We start from the raw sequence: 18,429 nt of genomic DNA, 5'->3' as shown, positions 1-18,429 counted from the left end.
GCGACTCTCCTCCTTGTTTTATTTAATGTAAGGGTAATGGCTATGGTAAAATCTGCTGCAGCTTGTTACAGGTCAATGGCTAGAAGTCTAAATACAGTTGCGGATTAATCATATTCCAGTATCTTATAGCAGCTGGAAAAAAATGAATAAATAAATCTTTCTTTACCCCACTCCGGTTTTAAGATCCGATGTCTGACACACATGTACCTGCAGCTCGTGTTGCAGCACCAGATGGCTCTTGTCCATGGCGAGTGAAAAGGAAGGCGAGGTGGGACTCAGAATGAGTGAGCTATCTCTCGACCGCCCAGACACAGGGCCTCCGCGGGAGGCCAGGAGAGTAGGAAGTTCCAAGCCCCAGCCGCGGAAGCCAGTCGCCCCTCTACGATCTAGGAGACAGCGCAAGCGAGACAGTATCTGCGCTGGTATAGAGGTAGGTTCTGGCTCCATAATGCCGCAGTTGTAGTTCCACGTGGCCGCTGTGCTATGTGAGGACTCTTCGGCGGTATCGAATGCGGCTCGGCCAACTGGCGGGATAGTCTCCTCCAAATTTCTTGAGCTAGGGAAGGCGGTCAGATGGCGGAATTCTATGAGGGACTCCCTCTGCATGAGTAGCAGTTCAGCTTTCCATATCACAGCGCCGGCCAATTCCTCTAGCTTAGAGTCATTGTGAAGCAATGTAGGACACTTAGTAACACGGGGTATTTTAGTCATAGTATCTGCTATAGTCTCCGTTGCCTGTGCCTCATAAAGAATAGGTTGTTCTGAACAGGTCGGAAGGTTTGTGTTATCCAGACTATCCTGTATTGGACACAGCGGTTGCGCCATAGCGATCCTTAAACAGGCAGTAATGTCTTCATATCCAGCTGTCATTTGTATAGCGAGCTCCTGCAGAGCCTCATATATGGTCGACGAGGCCACCTCCATATTAGAAGTCAAATCAGTAGAAGGCCTCATAAGCCTGGGCCTTTCCTAGTCTGCTATCAGAGTCAGGGGTATAAACTGGCATAAAACCAAAGTGTGGAGGTCAATTAACATTGTAGGGGTGATCCTACTTTCAGAGGATTGTTCTTAGGAAGAGCTGCTGAAGTTTAGCTCCGATTAGCCGTTATATTAGATACATTTCTCCTTAGCTCTTTGAAACACGTCCTCCATGCTTGGTTGATGGCTCCGCCCCAACCTTGTTCTTTTTTTACTCAAAGTTACGTGTTAAAGGTACAAGACTGTTCAACTATCTTGCAATAAGGTAATACTGTGCACACCAAGTGCAAAAACTTTTGGAATTCATTGACAACTTATTCACTAAAACCATTTTTCAGCTCCTCCCAATGCTTAACCTATTGGGTGGTACCAAATTGGACTTTATATAGGAGCTGATGGCCACAGCTTGCAAGTTTCATGCATAATAAAACATTTTGCAATCATAGAAAGTTTTGTGCCCCTTAAAATCCTAAGTTTATAATACTGTATATATTTTCACTCAGTTGGAGTTTGAAATATCAATATTTTAAATATCAATATTTTAAAAAGTTTAGGTTAAACCTCTTCAGCGTAGGACAAGTATTTAATAAACCATTCACTATCCAGTTGAAACACAATCTCTATGGTCTAGATTTAGAGTTTTGTCGGTAAAAACCCGCGGTGCTAACGCTGCTTTTTTTTCCAGCGCACCCTTAAGACAACGCTGGTATTTAGAGTTGTCTGAATGGCTGCGTTAGCCTCAGAAACTGGAGCGTTGAGCATAATTTAGCTCCACTTCAACCCTCAATACCAGCGTTGCCTACGGTAGAGGTAAGCTGGAAAAACGTGCTCGTGCACAATATCCCCATAGGAAACAATGGGGCTGAGCTGGCTGAAAAAAAACCTAACACCTGCAAAAAAGCAGCGTTCAGCTCCTAACGCAGCCCCATTGTTTCCTGTGGGGAAACACTTTCTAAGTCTGCACCTAACACCCTAACATGAACCCCGAGTCTAAACACCCCTATTCTTACACTTATTAACCCCTAATCTGCTGCCCCCAACATCATCGCCACCTGCATTATACTATTAACCCCTAATCTGCTGCTCCGGACACCGCCGCCACCTACATTATCCCTATGAACCCCTAATCTGCTGCCCCCAACATCGCCGACACCTATATTATATTTATTAACCCCTAATCTGCTGCCCCCAACATCGCTGACACCTATATTATATTTATTACCCCCTAATCTGCCCCCCCCCCAACGTCGCCGCCACCTACCTACACTTATTAACCCCTAATCTGCCGACCGGACCTCGCCGCCGCTATAATAAATGTATTAACCCCTAAACCGCCGCACTCCTGCCTCGCAAACACTATAATACATTTTATTAACCCCTAATCTGCCCTCCCTAACATCGCTGCCACCTACCTACAAATATTAATCCCTAATCTGCTGCCCCCAACGTCGCTGCTACTATAATAAAGTTATTAACCCCTAAACCTAAGTCTAACCCTAACCCTAACACCCCCCTAAGTTAAATATAATTTAAATACATTCAAATAAATGTACTATAACTAAATAAATTATTCCTATTTAAAACTAAATACTTACCTATAAAATAAACCCTAATATAGCTACAATATAACTAATATTTACATTGTAGCTATTTTAGGATTTATATTTATTTTACAGGCAACTTTGTATTTATTTTAACTAGGTACAATAGCTATTAAATAGTTAATAACTATTTAATAGCTACCTAGTTAAAATAATTACAAAATTACCTGTAAAATAAATCCTAACCTAAGTTACAAATACACCTAACACTACACTATCAATAAATTAATTAAATAAATTACCTACAATTAGCTAAACTAAAATACAATTAAATAAACTAATCTATAATACAAAAAAACAAACACTAAATTACAGAAAATAAAAAAAATATACAAGAAGTTTAAACTAATTACACCTAATCTAAGCCCCCAAATAAAATAAAAAAGCCCCCCAAAATAATAAAATGCCCTACTCTATTCTAAATTACAAAGTAATCATCTCTTTTACCAGCCCTTAAAAGGGCTTTTTGCGGGGCATTGCCCCAAAGTAATCAGCTCTTTTACCTGTAAATAAAAATACAACCCCCCAACATTAAAACCCCCCACCCACATGCCCCTACTCTAACCCACCCAAACCCCCCTTAAATAAACCTAACACTAACCCCCTGAAGATCTCCCTACCTTGAGTCGTCTTCACCCAGCCGAGCCGAATTCTTCATCCAAGCAGAGCAAGAAGAGGTCCTTCATCTGGTAGAAGTCTTCATCCAAGCGGGGCAAGAAGAGGTCCTTCATCCGGTAGAAGTCTTCATCCAAGCGGGGCAAGAAGAGGTCCTCCATCCGGTAGAAGTCTTCATCCAAGCGGGATCTTCTATCTTCATCCATCCGGAGCGGAGCGGAGCCATCTTCCATAGAGCCGACGCGGAGCCATCCTCTTCAACCGATGGACTAACGACGAATGACGGTTCCTTTAAGGGACGCGATCCAAGATGGTGTTCCTCGAATTCCGATTGGCTGATTCTATCAGCCAATCGGAATTAAGGTAAGAAAAATCTGATTGGGTGAATCAGCCAATCAGATTGAAGTTCACGATTTCTGCCAGTGTGTGCAAACTTTTGATCACAACTATATATATATATATATATATATATATATATATACACTGCTCAAAAAAATAAAGGGAACACTTAAACAACACAATGTATCTCCAAGTCAATCACACTTCTGTGAAATCAAACTGTCCACTTAGGAAGCAACACTGAGTGACAATCAATTTCACATGCTGTTGTGCAAATGGGATAGACAACAGGTGGAAATTATAGGCAATTAGCAAGACACCCCCAATAAAGGAGTGGTTCTGCAGGTGGTGACCACAGACCACTTCTCAGTTCCTATGCTTTCTGGCTGATGTTATGGTCACTTTTGAATGCTGGTGGTGCTTGCACTCTAGTGGTAGCATGAGACGGAGTCTACAACCCACACAAGTGGCTCAGGTAGTGCAGCTCATCCAGGATGGCACATCAGTGCGAGCTGTGGCAAGAAGGATTGCTGTGTCTGTCAGCGTAGTGTCCAGAGCATGGAGGTGCTACCAGGAGACAGGCCAGTACATCAGGAGACGTGGAGGAGGCCGTAGGAGGGCAACAACCCAGCAGCAGGACCGCTACCTCCGCCTTTGTGCAAGGAGGAACAGGAGGAGCACTGCCAGAGCCCTGCAAAATGACCTCCAGCAGGCCACAAATGTGCATGTGTCTGCTCAAACGGTCAGAAACAGACTCCATGAGGGTGGTATGAGGACCCAACGTCAACAGGTGGGGGTTGTGCTTACAGTCCAACACCGTGCAGGACGTTTGACATTTGCCAGAGAACACCAAGATTGGCAAATTCGCCACTGGCGCCCTGTGCTCTTCACAGATGAAAGCAGGAGCACACTGAGCACATTTGACAGACGTGACAGTCCGGAGACGCCGTGGAGAACGTTCTGCTGCCTGCAACATCCTCCAGCATGGCCAGTTTGGCAGTGGGTCAGTAATGGTGTGGGGTGGCATTTCTTTGAGGGGCCGAACAGCCCTCCATGTGCTCGCCAGAGGTAGCCTGACTGCCATTAGGTATCAAGATGAGATCCTCAGACCCCTTGTGAGACCATATGCTGGTGCGGTTGGCCCTGGGTTCCTCCTAATGCAAGACAATGCTAGACCTCATGTGGCTGGAGTGTGTCAGCAGTTCCTGCAAGATGAAGGCATTGATGCTATGGACTGGCCCTCCCGTTCCCCAGACCTGAATCCAATTGAGCACATCTGGGACATCATGTCTCGCTCCATCCACCAACTTCACTTTGCACCACAGACTGTCCAGGAGTTGGTGGATGCTTTAGTCCAGGTCTGGGAGGAGATCCCTCAGGAGACCATCCGCAACCTCATCAGGAGCATGCACAGGCGTTGTAGGGAGGTCATACAGGCACGTGGAGGCCACACACACTACTGAGCCTCATTTTGACTTGTTTTAAGGACATTACATCAAAGTTGGATCTGCCTGTAGTGTGTTTTTCCACTTTAATTTTGAGTGTGACTCCAAATCCAGACCTCCATGGGTTGAAAATTTTGATTTCCATTTTTTAATTTTTGTGTGATTTTGTTGTCAGCACATTCAACTATGTAAAGAACAAAGTATTTAATTAGAATATTTTATTCATTCAGATCTAGGATGTGTTATTTTAGTGTTCCCTTCATTTTTTTGAGCAGTGTGTATATATATATATATATATATATATATATATATATATATTGCATTAGTAGTAAGTCTAAATTACAATAAAATCTAAATTGATGTAAATGTTTACATATGTATACATGTTAAATTTCCAAGGGATCATTCATTCTTACAGAAGCTAATGATTTAATAATTTTCTAAAATTTTCGGAATAAATTTTAATGAATTTTGAAAGACAAAATAACTATAAAGTGAAATAGCCACGTGTCTTACAATTTACTGAAAGATTAGTAGATTAGTAAATACCACACCAGCAGAGATGCTTAATGTGAATGTAAATTTTCATAAATTAGTGCCGGTTTTTAAAAATACTATTAAAAGCAGGGGCACTTGTATTTATGAAAGTTTACATTGCAGTGTAGTTTTACAAAAACTTACCTTTCTCTTGTGCAAAGCCGGATCGCTGATCCCCCACCTGCTTCTTCTGCTGTAGTTACATAGGAATGATGAAATAGGCTTCCTCCAATCACAGCGTGGCCTCACGAGATGGATGCTCTGGGGGGAAGCAATGATTGTAGGAAGCCGGTTTCGTCAATGATGACGTATGTACAGAGGAACTGAGGGCGGGGGATCGGCAATCCGGCATTGCTGAATAAAAAGGTAAGTATTTGTAAAATTACTGTGCAATGTAAATTTTCATGAAAGTACCCCTGCTTTTAATAGTATTTTTAAAAAAACATAATTTATGTAAGAACTTACCTGATAAATTCATTTCTTTCATATTAACAAGAGTCCATGAGCTAGTGACGTATGGGATATACATTCCTACCAGGAGGGGCAAAGTTTCCCAAACCTTAAAATGCCTATAAATACACCCCTCACCACACCCACAAATCAGTTTAACGAATAGCCAAGAAGTGGGGTGATAAGAAAAAAAGTGCGAAGCATATAAAATAAGGAATTGGAATAATTGTGCTTTATAAAAAAATCATAACCACCACAAAAAAGGGTGGGCCTCATGGACTCTTGTTAATATGAAAGAAATGAATTTATCAGGTAAGTTCTTACATAAATTATGTTTTCTTTCATGTAATTAACAAGAGTCCATGAGCTAGTGACGTATGGGATAATGACTACCCAAGATGTGGATCTTTCCACACAAGAGTCACTAGAGAGGGAGGGATAAAATAAAGACAGCCAATTCCTGCTGAAAATAATCCACACCCAAAATAAAGTTTAACAAAAAACATAAGCAGAAGATTCAAACTGAAACCGCTGCCTGAAGAACTTTTCTACCAAAAACTGCTTCAGAAGAAGAAAATACATCAAAATGGTAGAATTTAGTAAAAGTATGCAAAGAGGACCAAGTTGCTGCTTTGCAAATCTGGTCAACCGAAGCTTCATTCCTAAACGCCCAGGAAGTAGATACTGACCTAGTAGAATGAGCTGTAATTCTCTGAGGCGGAATTTTACCCGACTCAACATAGGCAAGATGAATAAAGGATTTCAACCAAGATGCCAAAGAAATGGCAGAAGCTTTCTGGCCTTTCCTAGAACCGGAAAAGATAACAAATAGACTAGAAGTCTTACAGAAAGATTTCGTAGCTTCAACATAATATTTCAAAGCTCTAACAACATCCAAAGAATGCAACGATTTCTCCTTAGAATTCTTAGGATTAGGACATAATGAAGGAACCACAATTTCTCCACTAATGTTGTTGGAATTCACAACTTTAGGTAAAATTCAAAAGAAGTTCGCAACACCGCCTTATCCTGATGAAGAATCAGAAAAGGAGACTCACAAGAAAGAGCAGATAATTCAGAAACTCTTCTGGTAGAAGAGATGGCCAAAAGGAACAAAACTTTCCAAGAAAGTAATTTAATATCCAATGAATGCATAGGTTCAAATGGAGGAGCTTGAAGAGCCCCCAGAACCAAATTCAAACTCCAGGAGGAGAAATTGACTTAATGACAGGCTTTATACGAACCAAAGCTTGTACAAAACAATGAATATCAGGAAGAACAGCAATCTTTCTGTGAAAAAGAACAGAAAGAGCAGAGATTTGACCTTTCAAGGAACTTGCGGACAAACCCTTATCTAAACCATCCTGAAGAAATTGTAATAGTCTCGGTATTCTAAAAGAATGCCAAGAAAAATGATGAGAAAGACACCAAGAAATATAAGTCTTCCAGACTCTATAATATATCTCTCTGGATACAAATTTACGAGCCTGTAACATAGTATTAATCACAGAGTCAGAGAAACCTCTTTGACCAAGAATCAAGCGTTCAATCTCCATACCTTTAAATTTAAGGATTTCAGATCCTGATGGAAAAAAGGACCTTGAGACAAAAGGTCTGGTCTTAACGGAAGAGTCCACGGTTGGCAAGAGGCCATCCGGACAAGATCCGCATACCAAAACCTGTGAGGCCATGCCGGAGCTACCAGCAGAACAAACGAGCATTCCTTCAGAATCTTGGAGATTACTCTTGGAAGAAGAACTAGAGGCGGAAAGATATAGGCAGGATGATACTTCCAAGGAAGTGAAAATGCATCCACTGCCTCCGCCTGAAGATCCCGGGATCTAGACAGATACCTGGGAAGTTTCTTGTTTAGATGAGAAGCCATCAGATCTATTTCTGGAAGTTCCCACATTTGAACAATCTGAAGAAATACCTCTGGGTGAAGAGACCATTCGCCCGGATGCAACGTTTGGCGACTGAGATAATCCGCTTTCCAATTGTCCATACCTGGGATATAAACCGCAGAGATTAGACAGGAGCTGGATTCCGCCCAAACAAAAATTCGAGATACTTCTTTCATAACCAGAGGACTGTGAGTCCCTCCTTGATGATTGATGTATGCCACAGTTGTGACATTGTCTTATCTGAAAACAATGAACAACTCTCTCTTCAGAAGAGGCCAAGACTGAAGAGCTCTGAAAATTGCACGGAGTTCCAAAATATTGATCGGAAATCTCACCTCCTGAGATTCCCAAACCCCTTGTGCCGTCAGAGACCCCCACACAGCTCCCCAACCTGTAAGACTTGAATCTGTTGAGATTATAGTCCAGGTCGGAAGAACAAAGAAGCCCCCTGAACTAAACGATGGTGATCTGTCCACCATGTCAGAGAGTGTCGTAAAATCGGTTTAAAGATATTAATTGATATATCTTTGAGTAATCCCTGCACCATTGGTTCAGCATACAGAGCTGAAGAGGTCGCATGTGAAAACGAGCAAAGGAGATCGCATCTGATGCGGCAGTCCTAAGACCCAACATTTCCATGCATAAGGCTACCAAAGGGAATGATTGTGACTGAAGGTTTTGACAAGCTGATATCAATGTTAAACTTCTCTTGTCTGACAAGGACAGAGTCATAGACACTGAATTTATCTAGAAACCTAAAAAGGTTACCCTTGTCTGAGGAATCAATGAACTGAATGGTAAATTGATCCTCCAACCATGAACTTGAAGAAACAACACAAGTCGATTCGTATGAGATTCTTCGAAAATGAGAAGACTGAGCAAGTACCAAGATATCGTCCAAATAAGGAAATACCAAAACCCTATTCTCTGATTACAGAAGAAGGGCACCGAGAACCTTTGAAAAAAATTCTTGGAACTGAGGCTAGACCAAACAGTAGAGCCACAAAACTGGTAATGCTTGTCTAAAAAGAGAATCTCAGACACTAAAAGTGATCTGGATGAATCGGAATATGCAGATACACATCCTGTAAATCTATTGTAGACATATAATGCCCTTGCTAAACAAAAGGCAGGATAGTCCTACAGTAACCATCTTGAATGTTGGTATCCTAACATAACGATTCAATAATGATAGATCCAGAACTGGTCTGAAGGAATTGACCTTCTTTGGTACAATGAAGAGACAAAATAAAACCCCAGCCCCTGTTCCAGAACTGGAACTGGCATAAATACTCCAGCCAACTCTAGATCTGAAACACATTTCAGAAATGCTGAGCCTTGCTGTGTCAACTGGGAAAGAAAAGAATCTCTTAGCAGGAGGCCTTAACTTGAAGCCAATTCTGTACCTTTCTGAAACAATGTTTCTGAAACCAGAGATTAAGAACGGAATTGATCCAAATTTCTTTGAAGAAAACGTAATCTGCCCCATACCAGCTGAGCTGGAATAAGGGCCGCACCTTCATAGGTACTTAGGAGCTGACAATAGGTTTCTATAAGGCTTGGATATATTCCAAACTGGAAATAGTTTCCAAACTGATACCGCTCCTGAGGATGAAGGATCAGGCTTTTGTTCCTTGTTGTGAGGAAAGGAACGAAATGATTATTTACCCTGGAAAGAAAGGGAAAGCAAAGTTGACTTAGAAGACATGTCAGCATTCCAAGTTTAATCCATAAAGCTTTTCTAGCTAAAATAGCTAGAGACATATACCTGACATCAACTCTAATGATATCAAAAGATGGTATCACCAATAAAATAATTAGCATGTTATAGAATAATAATAATGCTATAAAATTATGATCTGTTACCTGTTGCGCTAAAGCTTCTAACCAAAAAGTTGAAGCTGCAGCAACATCCGCTAAAAATATAGCAGGTCTAAGAAGATTACCTGAACATAAGTAAGCTTTTCTTAGAAAAGATTCAATTTTCCTATCTAAAGGATCCTTAAATGAAGTACTATCTGCCATAGGAATAGTAGTACATTAGCAGGAGTAGAGACAGCCCCATAACCTTAGGGATTTTTGTCCCAAAAAACTCTAATCTGTCAGATGGCACAGGATATAATTTGCTTAAACGTCTAGAAGGAGTAAATAAATTACCCAAATTATTCCATTCCCTGGAAATTACTTCAGAAATAGCATCAGGGAGATAAAACACTTCTGGAATAACTACAGGAGATTTAAAAACCTTATTTAAACGTTTACATTTAGTATCAAGAGGACCAGAATCCTCTATTTCTAATGCAAATAACACTTCTTTAAGTAAAGAACGAATAAATTCCATCTTGAACAGATACAAAGATTTATCAGCATCAACCTCTGAGACAGAAACCTCTGAACCAGAAGAACTATTATCAGTATCAGAATGATGATGTTCATTTAAAAATTCATCTGAAAAAAAGAGAAGTTTTAAAAGACTTTTATGTATACTAGAAGGAGAAATAACAGACATAGCCTTCTTAATGGATTTAAAATAAAATCTCTTATGTTATCAGGAACACTCTGAAAATTAGATGTTGACGGACAGCAACAGGTAATGTAATAGTACTAAAGGAAATTTTATCTGCATTAATAAGTTTGACATGACATGCAATACAAATAACAGCTGGAGAAACAGATACCAAAAGTTTATAGCAGACTTAGCTTGGTAGCTCCAGCACTGTGCAGTGATTTTCCTGTAGTATCTTCTGACTCAGTTGCAACGTGGAACATCTTGCAATATGTAAAAGAAAAAACAACATATAAAGCAAAATTGATCAAATTCCTTAAATGACAGTTTCAGGAATGGGAAAAAAATGCCAGTGAACAAGCTTCTAGCAACCAGAAGCAATAAATAAAGAGACTTAAATAATGTGGAGACAAAAATGACGCCCATATTTTTTTAGCGCCAAAAAAGACGCCCACATTATTTGGCGCCTAAAATGTTTTTGGCGCCAAAAATGACGCCACATCCGGAACGCCGACATCTTTGACGCAAAATAACGTCAAAAAATGACGCAACTTCCGGCGACACGTATGACGCCGGAAACGGAAAAGAATTTTTGCGCCAAAAAAGTCCGCGCCAAGAATGACGCAATAAAATGAAGCATTTTCAGCCCCCGCGAGCCTAACAGCCCACAGGGAAAAAAGTCACATTTTTTTGAGGTAAGAAAAAATATGATAATTCAATGCATAATCCCAAATATGAAACTGACTGTCTGGAAATAAGGAAAGTTGAACATTCTGAGTCAAGGCAAATAAATGTTTGAATACATATATTTAGAACTTTATAAATAAAGTGCCCAACCATAGCTTAGAGTGTCACAGAAAATAAGACTTACTTACCCCAGGACACTCATCTACATGTTTGTAGAAAGCCAAACCAGTACTGAAACGAGAATCAGTAGAGGAAATGGTAAATATAAGAGTATATCGTCGATCTGAAAAGGGAGGTAAAAGATGAATCTCTACGACCGATAACAGAGAACCTTATGAAATAGACCCCGTAGAAGGAGATCACTGCATTCAATAGGCAATACTCTCTTCACATCCCTCTGACATTCACTGCACGCTGAGAGGAAAACCGGGCTCCAACTTGCTGCGGAGCGCATATCAACGTAGAATCTAGCACAAACTTACTTCACCACCTCCCTTGGAGGCAAAGTTTGTAAAACTGATTTGTGGGTGTGGTGAGGGGTGTATTTATAGGCATTTTAAGGTTTGGGAAACTTTGCCCCTCCTGGTAGGAATGTATATCCCATACGTCACTAGCTCATGGACTCTTGTTAATTACATGAAAGAAATGGGCACTAATTCATGAAAGTTTACATTCACTTTAAAGTAAAGCCTTATGTAAACATACTTTCATACTAACATTGATTGTTTGGGGTATTTAAATTAAGATCAGCATAAAAAGGCCTGGGTGAATGTAATATGAAGTGAGCAATTACCTTTACCCCAACGTCGCCGCCACTATAATAAACATATTAACCCCTAAACCACCACACTCCCACATTGCAAACATTAGTTAAAGATTATTAACCCCTAATCTGTCATCCCTAACATCGCCGCCACCTACCTACATTTATTAACCCCTAATCTGCCGCCCCCAACGTCGCTGCCACTATTCTAAATGTATTAACCCCTAAACCTAACCCTAACCCTAACACCCCCTAACTTAAATATAATTTAAATATATCTAAATGAAATTACTATAATTAACTAAATTATTCATATTTAAAACTAAATACTTACCTATAAAATAAACCCTAAGCTAGCTACAATATAACTAATAATTACATTGTATCTAGTTTAGGGTTTATTTTTATTTGACAGGCATGTTTGTATTTATTTTAACCAGGTAGAATAGTTACTAAATAGTTATTAACTATTTAATAAACTACCTAGCTAAAATAAAGACAAAAGTACCTGTAAAATAAAACTTAACCTAAGTTACAATAACACCTAACACTACACTATAATTAAATTAATTCCCTAAATGAAATACAATTAAATACAATTAAATAAAATTAGCTAAAGTACAAAAACCCCCACTAAATTACAGAAAATAATAAACAAATTCCAAGATTTTTAAACTAATTACACAAAATCTAATACCCCTAACAAAATAAAAAAGCCCCGCCAAAATAAAAAAAGCCCTACCCTACACTAAATTACAAATAGCGCTTAAAAGGGACTTTTGCGGGACATTGCCCCAAAGTATTCAGCTCTTTTACCTGTAAAAAAAATTACAAATCCCCCCCAACATTAAAACCCACCCAACCAACCCTACACTAAAACCCACCCAATAACATCTTAAAAAAACCTAACACTAACTCCTTGAAGATCACCTTACCGGGAGAAGTCTTCATCCAACCGGGCCAAAGAGGTGATTACTTTGGGGTAAGGCCCTTTTAAGGGCTATTTGTAATTTAGTGTAGGGTAGGGCTTTTTTTTATTTTGGGGGGGCTTTTTTATTTTGTTAGGGGGATTAGATTAGGTGTAATTAGTATTAGTATTATTTTCAGTAATTTAGTGGGGGGGTTTTGTACTTTGGCTAATTTTATTTAATTGTATTTAATTGTATTTAGCTTAGGGAATTAATTTAATTATAGTGTAGTGTTAGGTGTTAGTGTAACTTAGGTTAGGTTTTATTTTACAGGTAAATTTGTCTTTATTTTAGATAGGTAGTTTATTAAATAGTTAAAGGGACAGTTCACCCAAAAATGTTCTCCCCTTTAAATTATTCCCAATTATCCTTTTAACCTGCTAGAGTGTATTAAATTGGTTACAAGTAGCTCCTTTACTCCTATTTCAGCATTTGAAATAGCTGATTTAGCCTGTGGTATCGCCACCTATACTGAACAAATTAATACTGGAGTATAGGCTATTGAATAGCCTAAGTATACACAGCCAGCAGAAGTGATTACACTCTCAGTGGGATGCAGGATAGTTAAGTAATAAAATTATAATTTTCCATTGTTCTCTCTATGTATTGAGCTTTGGTGTTCCAGCCAAATAAAAGATAAGGAAGCAAGTCTGTTTACACAAACTTAGAACATAATGAGATCTGATATCACCTTTAAGTTCAACCCATTGTAATAGGCTGTGGTTTCAAAGCATAAAATCAGCTACTTCATATACACAAATAGGCATGAAAATTGAATTTCTCAAATATTTTATACTCTGCAGTTGGTATAACAAGTCATTTAAAATACATTAATGGAAAAACAATTTTACAGTGTACTGTCGCTTTAATAACTATTTACTAACTATTCTACCTAGTTAAAATAAATACAAACTTGCCTGTAAAATAAAAATAAAACCTAAGCTGGCTACAATGTAACTATTAGTTATATTGTAGCTAGTTTAGGGTTTATTTTACAGGTAAGTATTTAGTTTTAAATAGGAATAATTTAGTTAATTATAGTAATTTTATTTAGATTTATTTAAATTATATTTAAGTTTGGGGGGGTTAGGGTTAGACTTAGGGGTTAATAACTTTAGTATAGTGGCGGCAACATTGGGGGCGGCAGATTAGGGGTTAATAAATGTAGGTAGGTGTCGGCGATATTAGGGATGGCATATTAGGGGTTAATAATATTTAACTAATGTTTGCGAGGCGGGAGTGCGGCGGTTTAGGGGTTAATACATTTATTATAGTGGCGGCGATGTCCGGTTCAGCAGATTAGGGGTTAAAAATGTTATTTTAGTGTTTGCGATGTGGGAGGGCCTCGGTTTAGGGGTTAATAGGTAGTTTATGGGTGTTAGTGTACTTTTTAGCATTTAGTTAAGAGTTTTATGCTACGGCGTTGTAGTGTAAAACTCTTAACTACTGACTTTAAAATGCGCTACCAGTCTTGACAGGAGAGGGTCTACCGCTCATTTTTTGGCAGACTCTTAATACCGGCGCTATGCAAGTCCCATTGAAAAAAGAGGATACGCAAGTTACGTAAGTGAATTTGCGGTTTTTCCAAGTCTGGCCACAAAAGTGAGCGTTACACCTGTACCTGCAAGACTCGTAATACCAGCGGGCGTTAAAAAGCAGCATTGGGACCGGCCAACGCTGCTTTTTAAGCCTAACGCACAACTCATAATTTAGCCGGTACTTTGTAGTACAAATAACTTGTTGGATTGAGTACAACAAGTATTAAAGGGACAGTCTACTCCAGAATTTTTACTATTTAAAAAAAAAAAAATAATCCCTTTATTACCCATTCCCCAGTTTTGCATAACCAACACGGTTATATTAATATACTTTTTACCACTATGATTACTTTGTATCTAAGTCTCTGCTTTTGACAGACATGGAAAGTTGTTTAAAATTGCATACCCTATCTGAATCATGAAAGTTTAATTTTGACTAGACTGTCCCTTTAACATAGGGTTAGGAGATTAAGCTTGAAATATTTGGCATCCATGTGCAATGGCGCCAGGGCCCAAGTCCTGGGAGTGGGGGGGGGGGGGGGCGTGGGAGCCAGTCTATACATAGGTGTGTGCAGAATGTTACAATCCTAATGCAAATGAGCCTTTTATTAGTGCTGTTCAAGGCCATCTTCAAAGATCTATACTCAATATCATTATACAAAGCAGCATGTATATTACTACTGTTGCTTACTACTAAGTTACTTTTGGTGGGCCCAAAAAAACATTGTACCATGGCCCTGGGTTGAGTAGGTTCCCTACTGTCTCTATAGATCTTAGAGAAACGTAAAACAAGCAGGAAATTAAACTGATGGATGGTGTCTGTATTGTGCTTGTGCAATTTTTTTAATACAAAAGAACTGAAACCAAAGAGACCATAGCATTGGGCATGTACATACATATTTTATATGGTCTCCTAGTGACTTCTTGCTTGGGAACTGCAATGCTTGTGGCTCCTCGGCATGGCATTACATATGTGTTTAACCTCTTTACCTATGTGTTTAACACCATTAAATGTATACTGTTTTGCTGCCCTGAAAAGATTAAAACAATAATTAAACAATAAAAAAGTAAAACAAGCAGAAAACAGTCTTCCATAGTTTTGCGACAATTTTTGTTTTAAGAATTCATTGTCCCTTTACAGTCTTTACTATACCCATTTATTAATGCACTTAGGATACTTACATTGACTTGGTTTGCTGGGTATTCAAAGGTAAACTTCTGTACTCTCTTCTGTCTCTCCAGGTACATGCATGAACCACGGTTGCGCTTTAGATGCAGTTCCTCCATCATTAAATCCTGAGGAATGCTGACCTTTTTACCAAGATCAAAGTGAGAAGCTGATAAAAATAAAAAAAATTGAGATGGCCTATTAGATCATTTATTCAAAAATTCTAAGCAACAAAAAAAATACTGAGTATAGGCAAACGCTAGTCAAACTCTGGATGCTCACAGGTAGGCACTGACTTTGAGAACAGAGATGTGCATGATTTTTTGTAAATTGATATAACTTTTGATAAACTTCTTAAATAAAAGGGTAGTCTACTCCAGAATTTTTATTGTTTAAAAAGATAGATAATCCCTTTATTACCCATTCCCCAGTTTTGCATACCCAACATGGTTTTATTAATATACTTTTTACCTTTGTGATTACCTTGTATCTTAGCCTCTGCAGTCTGCCCCCTTATTTAGTTTATTTGACAGACTTGCACTTTAGCCAATCAGTGCTGACTCCTAGGTAACTCCACAGAAGTACGCACAATGTTATCTATATGGGACACACAAACTAGTGCTGCCTATCTGTTAACCCTTTGAGTGCTAATGACGGCTCTGAGCCGTCACAGAGTTTCTCACTCTGGTGCTAATGATGGCTCAGAGCCGTCATGAGCACTCTCCCACCTTGAGGGAGATCTGGGGGCTCCTAACTGCCCCTACCCCGGCGATCATGCCTGTAGAGTGACAGGCATCGCTGGGGCTTCACGTGATGCGTGGTGACGTCACGCGTAATGACGTGATGACGTCACAGGGCAACTTTATTTATACTTAACAATGTTAAGTTTAGGAGGAGGGGGCATGCTGCTTAGAAGCCTGTATCTCAGGCATCTAAGCAGCTACAGACCCCCAAGACTCACTGTTGGAAAGGTAATTGCCTAACCTTTCCAACAGTGTAAGTCTTGGGGGTCTGTAAAAAACAAAAGTTAAAGTTTTTTTCCCCAAAATTAAGAAAATTAAAAAAGTCTTAGAAAATATTAGCACCCAGGTAGGAAAGTGCTTAGCACTCAAAGGGTTAAACTTGTCAAAATCCACTGAGATATGAGGCGGCATTCAAGGGCTCAAAAATTAGCACATGAGCCTACCTAGGTTTAGCTTTCATCAAAGAATACCAAGAAAACAAGGCACATTTGATAATAAAAGTAAATTGGAAAGTTGTTCTATTCTATGTCCTATCTGAATTATGAAAGTTTAATTTTGACTGTACTGTTCCCTTTATCTCCCCTGTGGATTCATTATATCCTCTTTAGCAATAACTATTTTATTTATAAAATAACAACATATTTTTTTTTTAAATAATTTTTATTGAGGTATTCAAAATATACAAAAACAAAATCAAACATTAATCATGGCAACACGCCTATAGACATACAGCCAGACTCATACATATAATACATAGGCATGTCTTAGAAACCTTGAACAACAGTAGATTCTCATCAGGAGAATATGTACAGAGCCATGTGTGATACCTCATTTTATGTATAAACATGTTAGCTTGGACAAGTCAAAAATAACTGAATAAATGTGAATTCTGAGACCTGGTTTTTATAGGAAGGTTTTGAACAAGAACATGTAGGTCCTTATGAGTCCACATCAATTAACTTCAGACATTATAGAAAACATCCCAGTAAAATATAAAAAGGGCACATACCCCATTACAGGGATAAGTGGTGAGGACTACATTGAGAGGGTGTTAAGTTTAGTTTCTCCATATACCCTTAAGGTTACTATAGGCTTGTGTAAAGCCTCAAATTGCGAGAGAAAAACAAAAAAAAATTAAGTATACATACAATAATGCTTGCACATATGATACATAGGCATGTCTTAGAACTAGATACAACATAAATTCCTAAACAATAGGGAATACTATAGGCCATGGGCAGTACCTCTTTTTATAAATAGGCAAGCGCTGAGGTTTGAACTATACATAGATTTATGAGCACCAAGTATGCTCATCACAGTACATATAATTACTAACAGGGTAGGCATTGAACATCTGTAAAGAAAACTATACACAGTTTGCCCTCTAAACTAGTATAGGTATCTATAGGCCTCAGATGGCAAATACACGTTGTATGAGGGGTTACTTATGCTAACCTCCAACTTATACTAAAACTGCCTTACAGCCTCAAGAGGTTTCTTACAAATCTCCAGAGGTTCATATAACTATACTAACACAATCCCCTCTAAATATACATAGTGCAGTACGTATCATCCAATACATTAGGGATAGCAAGGAAAGCTTTGAAGGTGCAAACTGCTAATCTCTTATTTAACCCTCTAGGATATCATAGTCCCCTCTTGGACCTCACACTACCCAGGAATACAGATGAGGGATAAAATAGTACAATATTTGCGTAATAACACCAAATGATCAGGTAATACTGTTTTAACCAACCTATCATCAGAAACATATACAACATATACTGTGAGGGTTTAATTAGCCAGATCTACCCTCCCCCTCATCTAAACCCGTACTGAATCATAAACTATATAGGCATCTAAGCGTCTCACATACTAGCATCCAAAGCATAAGTTCAAGAGAGGGAGCAGTTCATGAAGTAAATAGTCAGTCAGACCTGGCCCCTTAGAGTCCATCCTTATATCCAACTCTTCAGCCGACCCCAACTCTGACACCACTGTCCCAGACCTGGGTACCTCCCGGTACGTTATAGGGTTCCAGGATGTTAAAACACCAGGGGGCTACCAGCCCCAGATTCTCACCCGCATAACTGGTCACTGGGGAGCTGGCCGCTCTCCCCCATGTGACCCGGCAGGCAACAGTGGTCTGGGAATCTGCAGCGAGGTGTCCGCTCTGTGCCTCCATAG

General features: G+C 39.2%; 1 protein-coding gene across 1 annotated transcript in view; it reads right to left on the bottom strand.

The window, feature by feature from the left end:
- Positions 1-18,429, bottom strand: part of MYOZ3 (myozenin 3) — an 87,740-nt gene that overhangs the window by 14,564 nt on the left and 54,747 nt on the right. The window contains exon 3 of the mRNA XM_053718667.1: positions 15,514-15,668. Within this exon, the coding sequence (XP_053574642.1) occupies positions 15,514-15,668 (155 nt within the window). The remainder of the gene's footprint in view (positions 1-15,513; positions 15,669-18,429) is intronic.

Source organism: Bombina bombina, chromosome 6 (assembly GCF_027579735.1).
Source record: "Bombina bombina isolate aBomBom1 chromosome 6, aBomBom1.pri, whole genome shotgun sequence".
NCBI classification, from domain to species: domain Eukaryota; kingdom Metazoa; phylum Chordata; class Amphibia; order Anura; family Bombinatoridae; genus Bombina; species Bombina bombina.
Note: the sequence above shows the minus strand (reverse complement) of the source record. Positions and strands in the feature narration are given on the sequence as shown.